At 35.9% G+C, this 18,740-nt stretch overlaps 1 protein-coding gene across 1 annotated transcript in view; it reads left to right on the forward strand.

Moving 5' to 3' along the window:
• MCPH1 (microcephalin 1) overlaps positions 1 to 18,740 on the forward strand; it is a 325,091-nt gene that overhangs the window by 48,856 nt on the left and 257,495 nt on the right. The window contains exon 9 of the mRNA XM_043988990.1: positions 17,883 to 17,995. Within this exon, the coding sequence (XP_043844925.1) occupies positions 17,883 to 17,995 (113 nt within the window). The remainder of the gene's footprint in view (positions 1 to 17,882; positions 17,996 to 18,740) is intronic.

Below are 18,740 nucleotides of genomic sequence, written 5' to 3' on the forward strand. Positions count from 1 at the left end.
CCCCCATCCTCTTCCCCTTCTACTTTCCTGCCGGGTAAGACAGATTACTATACTCATTTGAGTATGTATGTTATTCCCAATTTGAGCCAATTCTAATGAGATTAAGGTTCACTCCCCCTTCCCCTCCACTGTATAAGCTTTTACTTGTTTCTTTTTTCCCACTTCCACCTCTCTCTTTCCTTTTCTCCCTATAAATTCCTCTCACCCCTTAATTTTTTTTAAAAAAGATATCATCCTTTCATGTTCAACTTACACCTGTGCCCTCTATCCAAGTATACTCCATCCAGCTGTCCTAATAATGAGAAAGTTCTTATGAGTTACAAGTATAATTTTCCCATGTAGAAATTTAAACAGTTTAACCTTTTAATATCCCTTATGATTTCTTTTTCCTGTTTACCTTTTTATGCTTCTCTAAGGTCTTGTAATTGAAAGTCAAATTTTTTATTCAGCTCAGTCTTTTAATCAAGAATGCCTGAAAGTTCTCTCTTTCATTGAATTCCCATCCCCCCCCCCCAAGGATTATGCACAGATTTGCTGAGTAGTTGATTCTTGGTTGTAATCCCAGTTCCTTTGCCCTCTGGAATATCATATTCCAAGCCCTCTGATCCTTTATTGTAGAAGCTGCTAGATCTTGTGTTCTTCTGACTGTGGCTCCAAAATACTTGAATTGTTTCTTTCTAGCTGCTCACAATATTTTCTCCTTGACCTGGGAACTCTGGAATTTGGCCATAATATTCCTGGGAGTTTTCATTTTGGGATCTCTTTCAGGAGGTGATCAGTAGATTCTTTCAATTTCCATTTTACCGTCTGCTTTTAGAATATCAGGGCAATTTTTCCTGACAATTTCTTGGAAGATGATGTCTGGGCTCTTTCTTTGATCATGGCTTTCAGGTAGTTCAATGATTTTCACATTATCTCTCCTGGATCTGTTGTCCAAGTCAGTTGTTTTTCCATTGAGATATTTCACATTACCATCTATTTTTTTTCATTCTTTTGGTTTTGCTTTATTGCTTCTTGATTTCTCATAAAGTCATTAGCTTCCATTTGTTCAATCCTAATTTTTAAGGAATTATTTTCTTCAGAGAGCTTTTGTGCCTCCTTTTCCATTTGGCCAGTTTAGCTTTTCAAGGCATTCTTTTCCTCATTGGCTTTTTATACCTCTTTTTCCATTTGGCCCAGACTGTTTTTTAAGGTGTTATTTTCTTCAGTATTTTTTGCGTCTCATTTACCAAGCTGTTAACTTTTTTTGTGATTGTCTTGTATCATTCTCACTTTTCTTTCCATTTTCTCTTCTACCTCTCTTTATTTTCAGAGTCCCCTTTGAGCGCTTCTATGGCCTGAGGCCAATTCATATTTTTCTTGGAAGTTTTGGATGTAGGAGTTTTGACTTTGTTATCTTCTTCTGAGGGTATATTTTGATCTTTTTTGTCACCATAGAAACTTTCTAGGGTTAGCATTTTTTTCTGTTTGCTCATTTTCCCAGCCTATTTCTTAACTTTCAACTTCTTATTAAAGGGGGGCACTGCTTCAAGCTTCAGGGGGTTTGTGCAGCTGTTTTCAGAGATACTTTTAGGATTTTGTAAATTTTTAGTTCTTCCAAAGTAATATGATTTAAGGAGAGCTATGTTTACTACTCTCCTGGCCTCTGCTCTGGTCTGTATGCAACTACAGGCCTGCTCCTCTGCCCTGGAACCCAAATAGAATCCTGCTACACTGTAGCTACACTTTAGGGAAGTTGGGAAGAAGGGAGAATTTGTGTGGAAAGATAAGGAGTACAGTTTTGTACTTCTTTAAGATGTCTGTGGCCATTCAATTTAAGATGTCCAATAAGAGTTGGAGATTTGAGATTAGAGATCAGCAGAGAGGTTAGGTCTGGAAAGGTAGATCTGAGAGTAATCTACATGATAATTGAAGTGATAATTGAAACTGATGAGTTCAGCAAATTTCATCAGAAGAAAGGAGGGTCCAGTACAAAACCTTGGGGGGGACCCCCACTGTTAGTAGGCATAACATGATTAAAAATCCATCAAAGGTGACAGAAGCAGTCAGACATGTAGGAAGAAATCTGAGAGAGAGCAATGTCATGAAAACCTAGAGAGAACTGAATATTAATAAGAAAGGGATCAATAGTGTCAGAGGCTATAGAGATGTGGCACAGTGGATAGAGCTTGGACCCAGAGTCACAAAGACCCTCTGAATTCAAATCCAGCCTCAGATAGTTAATAGTTATTTGGCGCAGGCCAGGTAATTTAACCTCTGTGACCTCAGTTTCCTCAATTAGAAAATGGGGATAAAGCATCTATCTCCCAAGGTTTTTGTGAGGATAGATAATGGTATAGCATTTGTAAATATTATGAGGCAGTGTTTACATGAGATAATATTTGTAAAGTACTTAGCACAGGGTCTGGCATATAATAAATTCTTAATAAATGCTTGTTTAAAAACAAGGATGAAGATTGAGAAAAGGTCATTCAACTTGTTAAAAGATCATTAGTAATTTGGGAGTGAACACTTGATTAACTGAAGAGGTGAGAAGCCAAAGAGTGTGAGAGGAGAGGAAATGGAGGTGGCCTTATCTTGAAGTTTAGCTATACAGGACAAGAAGGATGCAGGATGATACATAGTGGGGATGGACAGATTATGTGAGGGTTTTTGAGGATGGAGGAGAAACGGGCATGTTTGTAGGAAGTTGGGAAATAGCTTGTAGAGAGAGAGAGCAGTTAAAGATTAGTGAGAGAGTAGGAATGATGGAAAGGATAGCCTGCTAGAGAAGGAGAGATTACGATAATTTGTGTGTAGAAGGTTTTGCCTTATCAAGAAGAGCCACCATTTCATGTGAAACGGGTAGAGGAGGAGTTTATGGCAGAAGGCATTTGAGTGATGTGAGATAAGGAACAAGGGAGATGAGAAAGTTCTCTAGAAATTGAGCTCATTTTTTTTCCCAGTGAAATATGAGGTGAGCTTCATAGATGATAGGATGGGGGTGAGAGGGTGGAGGCGGTATTAAAAGGTTTAAAAAAGCCATTTTGGTGAATTGGATAGTGAATCAAATAAAGAGATGTAAGAGGTTTGCCTTGCCACATTGAGGGCCCAGTTAAGATTACAAAATATAAACTCATAGGTGGCAGCACAGTCTCATTATTTTCTCCATCTTTGTTGAGCAGCACCTGAGTAGGAATGAAGGCAGCAGACAGGAGCAGTCCAAGGCTGAGGGCCAGATTTTTGGATAAAGGACTAGAGAGGAAAATTATAGTATAGAGCTGAACCAGTCCACCAAGGATCAGGATGAGTAAGGGAAGAATGACAATGACAGGGGTCCTGGTCTGGGAAACACTGGGGTGGAGGGATTAAAGGTCATATTGAAGACAAAGAAAAGGGTTTAGAGTTATAAGGCAGAGAGGGAAAATGACAACAGATTGTGATCAAATAAAGGAATTTTAGAGATCAAGAACATGACTGTGGAATTCTTTTATGCATGACAGCAATATCAAGAATATGAGTTTTCTCTGTAGCTATGGTTGAGGTGAAAGTCATAAGAAACGAGTAAGTTGAGCGATTGGCAGGTTAGGGTATTGTGTATGTATGTCTATTGAAGTCCTCTAGTATGAGGGCAGGAGAAAAAGTCTGTAATCCAGGCACTGAATTCACTGGGGAGGGAGAGTCTTTAAAGTCTATAAACAACAGGTACCAGAATTTTGATTGAATGATAAATGTACACTTAGTGAACCTCAAAAGAGAAGTTACTGAGTGATGAGTGGTAGAGGGTCTGTCCTGATACCAAGTAACCAAAGAGCTATAGCATCTCTGCAACTGCTGCTAACCTGCTAACCCTCAGGGTTTTTTTAGTTATCAAAACCACAGTTAACTCTCAAAAATAAAACAAACTAAAACCAAATAGATAACAGTGGTCATAAGCAAAAAGCTTTCTTTATTCACATGTGCTGGGGCCCCTCTAGTAGGAGACCTGCCTTATTGTGGGCAAATCTCAATAATTATACCAGTGACTACACAGTGAGCTGTAGCCCTGACATGGAGGAGTAACAGCAACTATAAGACAAGTTTGATTCATTTCAGGATGTCAGGACTGGAACATGGGTACTACAGGTGCTTGTCTGAGCTCAGAGATTACCTGGTGTTGGGGTGGAACAGTTTGGGGATTTTGCTTGGCTAAGATCAACTAGAGGGTGAGCCACAAAGGATTGTTGTTATGCCAAGCTCAGGCGACAGCTTGCTTACTGGGCCTTAGCTCTGGAAAACAGGGTGTCTCCTAATAGTAAAAAGAGAGGTGGTTTTGGCATAAGGATCCTAACAATCCTGACAGAAGCAAGAAATAATCCAACTTCTCTGGGACAGCTAGGTGGGGCAGTGGATAAAGTACTGGTCCGAGATGCAGTAGGACCTGAGTTCAAATTTAGCCTCAGGCACTTGATACTAGCTGTGTGACTCTGGGCAAGTCACTTAACCCTCATTGCCCCGCAAAATAAATAAATAAATAAACAAACAAACAAACAAATAAATAATCCAACTTCTCCATCATGATCACAGAGTCAAGGGGTATGAGTTAAAGTGCAACCAGTGCTAGAAAAGGTAGCCAGGGAAACTTATTAGGAAGAAGCCAGTTCTAACTGGATGGAGGGAGCAAGAAAGAAAAGATTTAAGATGGATGTAATTTTGTTTTGTCTTTTAGCTACAGATTAGCTATTCCAGAGAGCACAGTGGGAGGGTTGGTTAGTTTTATATTGGGATGTTGGGGGATATGGTTTAAATTTAGGGGAATAGGAATAGAGAGTGTTGATAGGGGAAGGTCATGTTTGAACAATGGCAAAAGATGATTCAGAATCTCTAGAATAATAGGTTAAGTATGGTGGGTTAGAAATATGTTAATCATGAAGAATGAGCTCCAGTGCAGTAGAATTGGGTAGAATTGTCCTAGTGTGTCAGGAAGCCCTGTGTGACTAGAATCTAGCATTTGGTAGGGAGGGGAAGTTAAGGGGCGACAAGGTGCATACCTGGAATGGGAGTGATGGTAAAGTACAGTGAAGGCAAGCCCTCTGAAGCCATAGGTATACTTTGGAACAATAGTATTTTAAATAATTTTTCTCTTAATCTCTAAATTTAAAAATATAAGTTATAAAAATAACTAAAACTGGTCTATAAATATAATTTTAACAGGATTCTTTTTACAATATACTAAAGAAGTTTGGGCATAGTGCTATAATCAGAATCACAGAATTTGAGAGTGGAAAGAACTCAGCAGCTATAAGGTCAGAAGATGATGTAATAATGAATGCCTCTTGAGATTTTTTTAAGTATTTATTAGATATTTCTTATTTGACATATTCAAGGGATATAGCCTGGAGAGGAAAGAAGGGAATTACTACAGACAATCAAGACTGTTCTCATGAGGACATGGCCCATTTCTTGTTTGTTTGTTTGTTTTTTGCTGGGCAATGGGGGTTAAGTGACTTGCCCAGGGTCACACAGCTAGTAAGTGTCAAGTGTCTGAGGTTGGATTTGAACTCAGAGACTCCTGAATCCAGGTCTGGTGCTTTATCCACTGCACTACCTATCTGCCCCCCATCTTGAGTTTTTAAAAAATTGTTTTAAATGTGTTACTATCTTTTCTTTTTAAGATGCTGCAAACCATCTGATTTTTCCCAAATTGACATCTTAACATCTACATATTTTAAGCTCATGTATTTCCAGAAAGTAATAACTACTCTCTCTCTCCTGGAATTTCATATTGAGAAGAAATTTGCTTTAAAATTTGATGACAGGGGCAGCTAGGTGGCACAATGGATAAAGCACTGGCCTTGGATTCAAGAGGACCTGAGTTCAAATCCAGCCTCAGACACTTGACACTTGCTAGCTGTGTGACCTTGGGCAAGTCACTTAACCCTCATTGTCCTGTCCCCCCCAAAAAATTGATGACACAAAGTTAGAAATTACATAGCTTTCAGTAGTATAATACCTTTAAATTGTCAGTTCTCAGGAATCTTTGTGTAAGATAGATGAATTAATTGTGTCAGTACTGATGTATCTCCTCTTCTCCTGTCTAACATAGTTCCAGGAGAGACCCTGAGTGCCCAGTAATGCCCAGCTGTTGACTCCTGGCTAGAGATCTGATTCTGTTGGCCCTCAATATGCAGACCTGGGAATTCCACCTTCCCACGATTCTCTCACTTGTTCTACCTTTGTTCATTCAAAGACAAAGCAAAAAATAAAAGGTTTTAAACAAAATTACAAGTCTTTGAAATTTAGATTAAAAAGAAAAGAAAGTGATAACATTTATGAAAACATTGGATTTATTGTTAGTTGTCAGTGTTCATTGAAGTGATGTCAGTCAGCCACTAATGTTCAAGCAGTGATCTGGGGTGGTACAGATTGTGCAGCTGTAATAGCAGTCAGGTGATTTACTGTAACAAAGCAATCATGTGCTACTTATGAGGGGAAATGATCTTTACCTACTTTCCTGTACTGGAAGAGGGCTGTGATCATTATGTGAAGTCAACCATTGTGTGAACAAATATGGTATGGGAGTAAAAAAAAAAAGATTGCTATTGTGTGGATTTTTACTTTGATTAGACCATTTAAGTAAATAGCAGATGGTACCTATCACTATCTCTTTGAAATAGGCTGTTTTTGCACATTTACAGCTTCTGTAATCTACAAACCTCTGTATTTGATTATTATTGATTTTTTTAAAAAGATAATTGTATGGTTTGAGTGAACAGTTACTCAGTACTGGTTGGCTTTTAAATTTCATTAAAAATTAAATATTAATACATGCATATTAGGGAGCTTATTAACAGAAGTGTATAATCAAAAGTAAATGCTGAGGTTAGTATAGTATAATTAACTATCTGGAGTATTTACTGCAATTAGTAAAAAAAAAAAAAATCCCATAGCATGTAGAAGAACCATGTTTTCTTCTTGTTAACCTTGCAAGTTGAAGTCTTAAAGAGTCTGCTTCTAAATTATGTGTGTCATAGCATAACTACAAACCAGTACTTGGTGTTCTAGCCTCTCTGTGATGGCTTGCTGGATTGGTCTGCTATTCCCTCTTCATATGGTGGCCACTTCTGTGACACCTCAATATTGTTTTTTTGCCATTTTCTCTTTAGCACTCATTTTTCCAGTGTCTGCTTTTCTTTCCATTTCACTCTCTATATTTCTCTATATAGTAATCATAAGTCTGTAGAGTCCTTGACCCCTATTTTCCCAGTACTCATGGCTTTTGCTGTTCCCTCTTTGAGAGACATGTTTGTTATGTAATCTCAGAAGAATTCTATCGGTCTGTTTTTGAGAAGAGTATTCACTAACTTGCTTCTCAGCTTTTTTTATTTAGTTATGACAAATGTATGTAGAGACTCGCAGTATGATGTGGAATTTTTAACTGAAAGAATGAACAAGTATGATCCCAGTTTGATTTGTACTTGCTTGAAATAACAAATGTGCTGTCAAAATGGCTACTAAGTGCTAAAATTTCTTAGTTTTCTCATAAGTATTGCAGGGCAAAATTTGGTGTAGGGTTAATCACCACTGTTTTATAGCTAAAATGTAAAACTTGTTGAGTGTAGTATGTAAAAAATATTTCCAGCAGTTAGTTGTATAAAGGAAAACTACATTGCTTTATTCGGTTTCATTTTGTTTTCCCTGAAAGTTAATAGTCTATTTGATTTTTCTCTTTTGAACTGTTAATTTCAATAAAGTAAGACCATAGAACTTGGAAATATAAGCAAGGCAAAAAGAACCAGGAAATCAGTTTTTAGTAGAAATTATAAAAATTAGTCAATTTGAGTTACAGTTTGAAGACAGTAGAGGGTATTAGCGGAAAAAAAGTTATCATTCCCCACAAATCCTCCTGTCTTCTACATTTCCCTGTTACTTTCAAGGGTACTACCAATTTTATCTTTGCAAATATCTTTTTTATATGTCCCTTTCTCTCTGCCACTGCCACCACCCTGGTGTATACCCTTATCACATTACACCTAGGCCTTTGCAAAACCTTCCTGTTTGTTTCCCTGCCTCAATTTTCTCCCCAATTACTCCATCCTCCACTCAGCTACTAAAAAGATTTTTGATAAGGCAGTTCTGATAATGTCATATGCTTCAACTTCTCTCCCCCCCCCCAATAAATTCTGGTGGCTTCCTATTACTTCCAAGGTCAAATATAAAATTTTATTTTTGGCTTATAAAGTCCTTCATAACCTAACCTCTACATACTTTTCCTTTCTTATTCTTTATTTTTAACATAGGGGAGGCCTCTTTGCTTTATCTTTTTCTTTTTTTTTTTTTAACAAGACATTGTCTCCTGGTTTGGTGCCACTGGTTCTCCCCCATGACTAGAATTCTGTCCCTCCTCACCCTACCTCCTGGCTTCCCTGGTTTCATTCAAATCTCAACCCAAATCCCATCTTCTGCAAGAAGTCTTTCTTTGTCACGTTAATGCAGGCACTTTCCCTCTGAGATTATTTCCAATTTACCATATTGATACACACCCACATATGTGAATGTAGGTGTATATTTATGTAGATATATGTGTACATATATGTATACATACATAAATATATACTTGTGTGTACACACACATATATAAAATCTTTGTGAGTATGTAGTTGTTGTTTGCTTGTTGTCTCTCCCATTTGGACTTAACTCCTTTGGATCCCCAGCACTTAATAGCTGACACATAGTAAGCACTTAAATACTTTGTGCCTAACTGTATGTATGTATGTGTATACACACACACACACACACACACACACACACACACACACACACACACACACACACACACACACACCCCTTGACATAGGTATATATACTACAAAAATATGTAAGTAGAGAATTAGAGCCAAGTAATAGGAGACTACATGAAGGAAAGGTTTTAATTATAATTTTCTTGGCTGCTGTTACAGATGGTAGGACTTTATTTGATTTATGTTTACAAGCTGTGAATGCCTAAAAGTTTTAAGGAGAGTCATTTCACAGGTTTTTTTATTCTAAATAATGTTTGAAGCAGGGGTAAAATTTTTTTTGGGGGGGGAGGGTAACAATTTTGTGGTTGCCAATTATTATAAGGAATATAGAAGTGCTAAAACTTAACAAAATCTTAATTATGTGAAAGCTATGTGTCAACAACCTGTGGAAAATTTGTAATATTATGAGTTGGTTTTTATATATAAAATTTTCAAATAAAAATTTTAAATATAACCCCTTTGAGATTTGAGTATTTTTATAATATATAGAAGTTGTTTATTTAAATATTAAAGTTTGATTAAACTAATTTGTTTCTTAAAGAAGATTAAAAAGATGTGTAGAATATATAATCAAAGAAACAAATTAATTATCCATATATAATTTTTCAGAAGATAATAATTTTTAGAATTGCAAAGCATGCGAAGTTTTGAGGTATAAGAATAAATAGACAGAGGACATTGGTCCCAAGGGAGGTAAGTGATTGTTAAAAGGAATTAATGTGATTAGTACATGAAAATGAATCTCAGAAAATCCCCATGCACAAATAATGAGAATTGTTATTTTTAGTTGTAGAATATAAACAGCAGCATTTTTCTTCCTGTAGGATACTTACTACTCAAAATATAGTTGATTTATAATATTCCACCTTTTTCTGTTTTAAAAATAAACTTTCTTGGACATCTTGGTAATAGCCACATTTAAGTAATTCCATTTCATTTAACACACATTATTAAATGCTTCCTTTTGGTCAGGCATAGTTCCTATTCCTGTCCTTGTGTAACTTTCAGTGTTGTAAGGAAATAAGACAAATGGATAACAATAATGCCAAATCATACCTAATAACCAAATTTAAGCCGTGAAAAACAAAGTACTTGTGATGTGAAGCTCCAGTGGGAAAGGAGGAAAAAAAAAAAGGTAAAACTGACAAATCACAATTGACAATCCATTCAACAATTCATGCAAGTTTTTTCTAGTTTTTCTGAATTATTAATTTGTCATTTCTTATCCTGAACTGTTATTCCATTACATTCATATGCACTGCATTTTCTTCAGCCATTCCAAACATGGTGGGCATCCATTTCATTTCCAGTTTTTTTGGTAAAACTTCTCAATTGCAGAGAACTTTTCAATTGCTGGAACTTCCCCTACTGAGGGGCAAGGACATCACCATCCTTTCAGTCACCTAGGGCTGCAACCTCAGAACCATTTTCAGTTGCTGGTCCTCTTAGTCCCTATATCTAATCAGTTGTCAGTGTTGTCTATTTTCCCTCCACAACTTCTCTTGAGCCCATCCCCTTCCTATTACTTCCATGTATAGTTACCACTTTGGTTCAGGTCCTCATCAGCATTGATCTAGCTATTTTAATAGTCTTCTAATTAGTCTGTCTCCCTCCAGGCAGCCTTATTAACTATCACTTCCCTTCAGTTACTCCGCTTTCCAGCCAAAGTAGTATTGTTGATCTTTTTGTTGTTGTTGAATTTTTTAAGGACAGGGTCTCCCTATCTCACCCAGTCTAGAAATGCAGCAGCCTCTCAGGGGTCTGGGTCCCAGTACTGGTTGGCATGGAAGCTTCTTTTTTCTTTAGGTTGGTGGGCCTGTGCTCATAGAGGCTCACCGTATTTGTACTATAATTAGTGCAGGCACCTGATTGACTTTAGCCCTATTGCAACTTAGAGCAATAATTGAACTTAAGTGATTCATCAGCTTCAGCCTTCCCAGTAGCAGGAACTATAGATGTGCACCACCATGCCCAGATTTTGCTGATTGTTCATTCAAAATTCAATCTCCTATTTCCATTCATTTGCACTGGAAGCCCCTCATATCTGAAATGATCTCCATCCTTATCACTGCCTCTAGGAATCTCAAGTTTCCTTCTGAGCTCAGTCTAATGCCATCTTCTACAGCAAACCTTTCCTGATCTCAAGTGCTACAACTCCGCCCCCCCCCCCAATTAGCTTGTATTTACTAAATATTTTTTACATATTTGTTATATTCCTCCAGAATGTTACCTGCTGAGGGGCAGCAAGGTGGCACAGTGGATAGAGCACTGGCCCTGGATTCAGGAGGACCTGAGTTCAAATCCGACCTCAGACACTTAACACTAGCTGTGTGACCCTGGGCAAGTCACTTAACCCCAATTGCCCATAAAAAAAAACCAACCCCAAAAAACAGAATGTTACCTGCTTCCTGACAGACTCAGAATAAAGAATGAGACTTACATTCTTCTACATTAATGTGGAACTTTGTTTCACACATTTGTTACAAGGTCTTGAGTGGGAAGAATAAAAATAAGAGTTTTTGTTAATTGAAAGAATTAAATGAGATTAAAAAAAATAAGGTTTCTTTTTTCTTTTGGTGAAAGGTTAAAGCAGAGTCCTCAGATAGTGGAGGTAGAGGGGTGGCATTCTATAGGATTCTTAAATGAAAATGTTAGGAAAAGCCTCTATGATGAGTGGGATAGTCATTCAATTAGAGGAATGTAAAAGGATTTCTTCTCTTCAGTGAAGGCCCAGTTGAGATTATGTAGCTTGAATTAGTAGTGAGTGAGTCAGTCAGATTTCATAAGTTTCTCCAGTTTCATTCAACAGCATGCATATAGGAGCAAAGAAGGCAAGCGGAAGAATTCCAAGACTGGTATTCGGCAAGGTGTGACTGTTAAAAATAGGTAAAGAGTATGTGATTCAAGTATGTATTTGCAAAACAAAAGTTCCCAAAGTTGTTACATCACGGCTTTCATTTTTTCCTATTCACCTATCCCAAATGGGGAGGTAAAAATGTAGATAGAAGGGCAAGTATTATGATAAAGTTGATAAGTTTTATTTGCAACTTTACTCTAGTCAGATCCCAGACTGGTTCCTTGGAAAGGTTTAGACCCAAGTTATGAACCACTCATTAAATCTTTATGCCCATAACCCCTTTGAAACTTAGGTTTAGAGAAACCAGATGCTAACCCTAGCCTTTAGTTCCTGAACCCTCCTAAAGCCTTGATATTTATTTAAATTTCTTCCTACTATATTTCCTCCCCACATCTTGTTCTACTGAGTGCTTCAGTCCAGCTGTACAAGGCCATTTCTGGGTAGGTGGTTAAAATATGTTTAAAAGTAATTAAGTTTCTCATTTTACAGTCAGCTCTATTTAGTGGTAGCTGCTTTAAATTCAAAAAGGGTGTTAAAATCTTACCTCACCCTTACCATCCTCAGCAACATACTCACTTGCTGTTTCTAAAATGCTGAAAACTTTTCTATACCACCAGTACGGAATACTATACTAACTCCTTATTTCCCCCTTAGGATTTGGTCCAGATTATTATATTAATTATATATGTACTGGCTGATAGGCAGCTAAGTGGCAGAGTGATTGGCCTGGAATCAGGAAGACCCAAGTTCAAATGTGACCTCAGATACTTACTACCTATGTGACCCTAGATGATTCACTTAATCTCTGCCTTATTTTCTTCAACAGTAAAATGGAATTAATAATAATAGTTCCTAGCTCCCAGGGTTGTTGTGAGGATTAAATGAAATAATATTGGTAAAGCATTTAGAACATAAACTAGTTTCCTTCTTCCCTTTCATCCCAGTATTATGTTATTGAAATTTACGTGAAGGTATGAAACAATGAGAAAACAGTGAATAAAATATAACTTGGGCTGAGTTATTATTAGCTATCAAAAAACTCAGGGAAGAATGCTGAGAGTTTTACCTATCTCAGAAAAAGGTTAATAGCCTCAGCCCAAATTTTTGCTAAAAATAAAAATTTGTATAGCACTTTATAAAAAACAAAGGACAAAAATCATAAGCCTTAAAAATATACAAATTAGAAAAAGAGTACTTGAAGAAAATATAAAACCTTTCACAAGATAATAAAAGTACAGTCTGTTACCAGGGCAAGTATTCTGACATTAAAATGTCATTTTACAAATTACATTTCTAATTTTCTAAAATATTTTCTCAGTTGTTACCACAACCAACTTTCTCAACTATTTGAGAAGGCATTTTAAAAATACAGTATTAAATTTGATTCCCCTACTTTCCACAGTCATTTTATCCATATATAGTCACCCTTGATTTGCCAAAGGTTAGAACAATATTCCAACTTACAAGAAACCCCAGTATTTTTAACTTATTTTCAATTCTTTATCCTACAGTTTTCAAATAACTCTCACTTTAAATTAGGAAATACTTAGTGAATCTGGCAACTAACAAAACTTGATTTTGACATAATACAAATCCATTTGATACTTCACTGTATCTGGATCTCATTGGTTTGAGTATAGCTGTCTATTAATGCAGATATCTTAATCAACCCATGTTTTCTTATCCTATGTAATTCTTATCCATATCTTTATTTTCGATGTGACAAACATGAACAAACAAAAACATTTCCATATTACTAAGAAAAACAAGTATTCTGTATTAAATCATATATTTGTTAAATGTTGCTTTTAAAAATATATAATAAACTCAACATTTTAATTTCAAAGCTGTCTTGCTTATATGGATCTCTCTCTGAACTTCCTTGTAGTCCTTCCTGTGCATTTTATAAATTTTTCAATGACAATTTCATTTCTATTTTTTCACTTTCCTATGTCCCCCAATTGCCTCCCCTAAAAACCAAAAACCAAAACCAAACTCATATTCCTTGTAGCATATTAGCAAATCAATCAAAATAAATCCCCCCATTGGCTGGGTCCAAAATGTCTCATTCTGCACCTCTGGTCCACTTCTCAGGAGGTAGTAGGCTGCAATATTCATCACTGGTCCTTTGGAATCTGATTCGACATTGTATTGATCATGATTTTTGAGTTTTTCAAAATTGTTTTTCTTTGCAGTGATATATAATGTAATCATTATATAAATCGTTCTTCAAATTTTGTACACTTCACTCTGCATCAGTTCATATAAGTTATTTCTTACAATACAATCATTCCTTTATATTTATATACCATAATTTATTGAGCTATTACCTAATTGATGGGCACCCCACTGGTTTCTAATTATTAACTAGAACAAAAAGTGATGTTTTAAACATTTTTGGGACATACAAATTGTTTCCCTTTCTTTGATCTTTTTTGGGTTATATTCTTAGTGGTGATATCACTGGATCAAGGAACCATACACCTTAGTGCCTTTTTGGGTATACTTCTAAACCTCTTTCCAGAATGACTGAACCAAGTCACAGCTCCACCTACAAAGTAGTAGTGTGCCTCTCTTGCCACATCCTTTTCACTAATTACCATTTTCTTTTTTTTTCATCTTTACTAATAAGATGGGAAAACTTTTCTTAGTTATTGACAGCTTTGATTTCTTACCTTGAGAACTGCTTTCATACCCTTTGCCCATTTATCTAATGGGGAATGATACCTATTATATATTTTATTCAGTGGACATTAGAATTTGGTTAAAGAAACTTGCTACAAAGAATTTCCTCTAGTTGAATGTTTCTCTTCTGATTTTAGCTGCATTGATTTTGTTTTTGCAAAACTTTTTAACCTTATGTTAAAAATTATCCATTTTATTTCCTCTGATCCTCTCTGTTGCTTGTTTGATCACAAACTCTTTCCCTATCCTTAGTTGTGAAAAGTATCACATTTTCTGATCTCTAAATTGTTTATGATGTGAATCCATGACTTCCCATGAAGCCCCTATAGATGATCTCTAAAAAAAGATGATAGTCAATATCTTCACCCTTATCTATTTTTTTTTTTTTTAGTGAGGCAATTGGGGTTAAGTGACCTGCCACGGGTCACACAGCTAGTAAGTGTCAAGTATCTGAGGCCAGATTTGAACTCAGGTACTCCTGACTCCAGGGCCAGTGCTCCATCCACTGCGCCACCTAGCTGCCCCCACCCTTATCTATTTTGAATTTATCTGTTAATAATACACATGTTGTTTGTCCTTCATTTTCTTTTTTTGTTTTTGGTTTTTGTGGGGCAGTGAGGATGAAGTGACTTGCCCAAGGTCACACAGCTAGTAAGTGTCAAGTGTCTGAGGCTGAATTTGAACTGAGGTCCTCCTGAATCCAGGGCTGGTGTTTTATCCACTGTGCCACCTAGCTGCCCCTTGTCCTTCATTTTCGAAGAGGAAAAATAGCATCACGGGGTAATGTCTTGACTTGTGTGTGAATTGTGACTTATCCAGAGTCACACACCAATAATAGACATAAGACTTCAACAAAAACTGGTTGGTTAGTCCATTGAAGTAGTTAGTCCTTCAACATAATTTTCTCCAAACACAGGTATTTTCACTGTCTCTTCCCTCTGAGGTCTCACTCCACAATTCTGCCTACTAGAATTCCTGGCACCCTTCAAAATCTTAGCAAAAGTTTCACATTCTGCAAGATGTTTTTCCTGGTTGTTCTTAATGCTAGTGCTTCTCCTCTGAGGTTATCTTCAATTTGTCCCATATGTTTCATTTCTACATAGTTGTTTGTTGTCTCCCGCATTAGACTATGAGCTTCTTCAGCATTTCTTTGTATCCTCAGGACTTATTAGCACAGTGCCTAGCCTATAGTAGCTTCTTAATAAATGTTTATTGATTAACTTACTATACTTATGTATATACATATTTTCTCCCCTGATTTAATGTAAGCTTTCAGAAGTCGGAGAATTTTTTGTTTTTTGTCTTTGTATCTCCCAACACCTAATATAATGCCTGGCACATAGTGGATGTTTAATCAATACTTTATTGTTAAATAATTCAGCACCTAATTATGTTCTACCATGCATTTACTCGGGTTTGTGAATTGTTGGCCTGGTTCATACATTGACTTTTCTGCCACTAAAATACCATGCTGAGGCCTTATTGTGGTATGAAAAATAATCTTTTTGTGTTCTCAAAGGCTATACCTGCAGTTCAGTTCAGTTTATCAAATGTTAATTTGTACCTACAGAAATCCCATTTTAAAATCAAAATACTTCTGGGAGGCCGAGGAACATTCAGATTGTACCGGTTATCCCTTTCTTCTCAATTGAAAATGTGCTGGATTTGGAGTCAGAGGACTTGAGTTCATATGCTTCCTTTGACAGCATATGTCTAGGATATTGCTAGCCATGTGACCTTAGATAAGCCACTTGATGTCTCTCTCTCTCTTCTCTCTCTCTCTCTCTCTCTCTCTCTCTCTCTTTTTTTTTTTTTAGTGAGGCAGTTGGGGTTAAGTGACTTGCCCAGGGTCACACAGCTAGTAAGTGTTAAGTGTCTGAGGCCAGATTTGAACTCAGGTCCTCCTGAGTACAGGGTCAGTGCCCTATCCACTCTGCCACCTAGCTGCTCCGCACTTGATGTCCCTTAGCCTCAGTTTCCTCATAGGTAAAATTAGTATTGAATTAGATAATCTCAGACATCCTTTCCAGCTCTAAAAATATCTGTGATCCTATGAATGCTACATTGTCATCTTACCTCTTTTTCCATACATACATCTCTGTTAACATCTTTTACACAGATTCTTAAGCATAGGCTCTTGGTAATATTTTTCAGCCTGCTCATGTCAACTATCCATCTCTCCACTGCAACTGAGTAAACTCACTTACGATTTTGACTCTTTAGAGACTGTAGTTATTGTTATTTGTATCCATATAGCATTACTAGAAGAATAATCCTACAAAAAGAGGTAGAACTTAATTGTGTGTGGGGGTGGGGGCAGTGTTTAAATCTATATGTGTGGGCTAGCTAGGTGGAAACTTAATCATCATTTATAACCTCGCTCCTTTGAGGGGAAAAGCATTTGGAGTTTTCAATAAACAACTAATAAAAAACATTTATAAGAGAACACATTTTAAATTTGTGGACTTCTGAATTTTACAGCCTTCTTTCTTCCAGGTTGTTGCCTATGCCTGAAGTTTACTGTTTTCATCTTTGTATTTTAGAATCCCTAATTTCAACTCAAGAACTAAAGTCTACTTCAAGCCATTCTTGAGTTTCCCAGCTATTGGGACCTTCCTCTCCTCCAAAGTACTTTGTATTTTAGTATTATTGAATTATTATTAATGTTTAACAATAAGTTTTACTTTAATAATAGCTATTATTAATTAATTTTATTATTAATGTTATATATATATATATATGGTTTTCTTCTATACAATGTAATCTCCTTGAGAACAAACACTATGTTGCATTTTGGTTTTAGCTACCCTGGAGTTCCCAGCACAGTGGTTAGCACATGATAAGAGTTTAAATAATTGATTAATACTATGAACTTTGTTTCAGTATGAGATATTTTATAATTGATACCTACAGCAAGTATAAGCTATTCTTTATTCAAAAAAAGGATTCTCTAAATTTTAGGAAGAATTATAATATGTAGCATTCTATGGTAACCTAAACACAGGAGCTGATTTATAATGATTCCTTAATATAAAAGGCTGTTTTATTTCATATGAACAAGAAATCTAAAGGTATACAATTTTTACTTTAGATAAATTTAGTAATAATGTTCTACCAAATAAGAAACACTGGGTATTTTTTTAAACTATTGAATAATATAACCTACTTTGATTATTTGATTTTTGTTTTGTGGGGGTTTTTTTTTGTTGTTTTTTTTTGGTGAGGCAATTGGGGTTAAGTGACTTGCCCAGGGTCACATAGCTAGTGAGTGTCAAGTATCTGAGGCTGGAATTGCACTCAGGTCCTCTTGAATCCAGGGCCGGTGCTCTTTCCACTGCACCACCTAGCTGCCCCTACTTTGATTATTTGAAATGAAATAGAATGCAAAGCCTGAATAGTTCAAAGAACTAAATATATATATATATATATATATATGATGTTTATATTTTTCAAGAGAACCTAAACTAAGGTTTCTTACTATAATAAATGAAGAAGTTGTATTTTTAACTTCTCTCTTGCGATGTCAGTTTGAATTTGTCTATTGTAATTTCTAATTAAGTTTCAATTCACTTGGATTTTAGGTGTTGAAAGTGGAAAAGTAAAGCTTGATATTTTAGATGACGTCTCTGAAGGCTTTAAAGACCAAAAGATCAAATCTCTAGAGGAATCAAAAAAACCCAGAAAAGTCAAAAAGGTCAGTGTACTTGTATAAAAATATTATTTTAAACTTTTCAGAGCTAGTACATTTTAAAAATCTACTGTGGGTTTATGAAATATAAACTAATCTATCAAACTGAAGGGTTTTTTTCCAAAATTAATTTTGGGTAAATGTTAGAAAGTGATAATGTTCATAAAAATGACAGCCATGATCACATTCAGGCTTTGGAATAATGTGCATTTATATGCATGCAATGTGAGCTTCCCCAAATCTTGCTTCCAAGACATCTTTAGCTTTTCAAAATGCGAAGGGCTTTTAGTTATGCCAGAACTTGTATCATTTAATCTGAATAAACATTCACTAGGTAGGGCTTAAGAACATCAACCACCTTTCACTCTTGAATTATCAAAATTTGAATTCAAACCATACGTAGCAAGAAGTTTAAATGTGAGAACTTTTTATTTTTATTTTTTGAAATTAATTATGGCACAACTCATTCTAAAGCTGAATATTTCTGTTATCCTAACCTTAGTTTGGCTTTGGCTGTTGTTGTTGTTTTTTTAATTCTTTGACAGCCTCTACCTTATCCCCTAAATTTAAATTGGCAGCTAATTACTTGTTGTGCTTCATGTCTATGAGACTGAGAAAATATACAGGATAATTTAATGGGACCTGATTTTAAGTAGATAAAGAAATGCTTTATTTTTTACACAGTAGATATTTAAATTGATTTTTATAGTGAACCCTTTTTGAACACAGAAATCTGGTAAATGTATAAGAA

Source organism: Dromiciops gliroides, chromosome 2, assembly GCF_019393635.1.
Source record: "Dromiciops gliroides isolate mDroGli1 chromosome 2, mDroGli1.pri, whole genome shotgun sequence".
Lineage (NCBI taxonomy): Eukaryota > Metazoa > Chordata > Mammalia > Microbiotheria > Microbiotheriidae > Dromiciops > Dromiciops gliroides.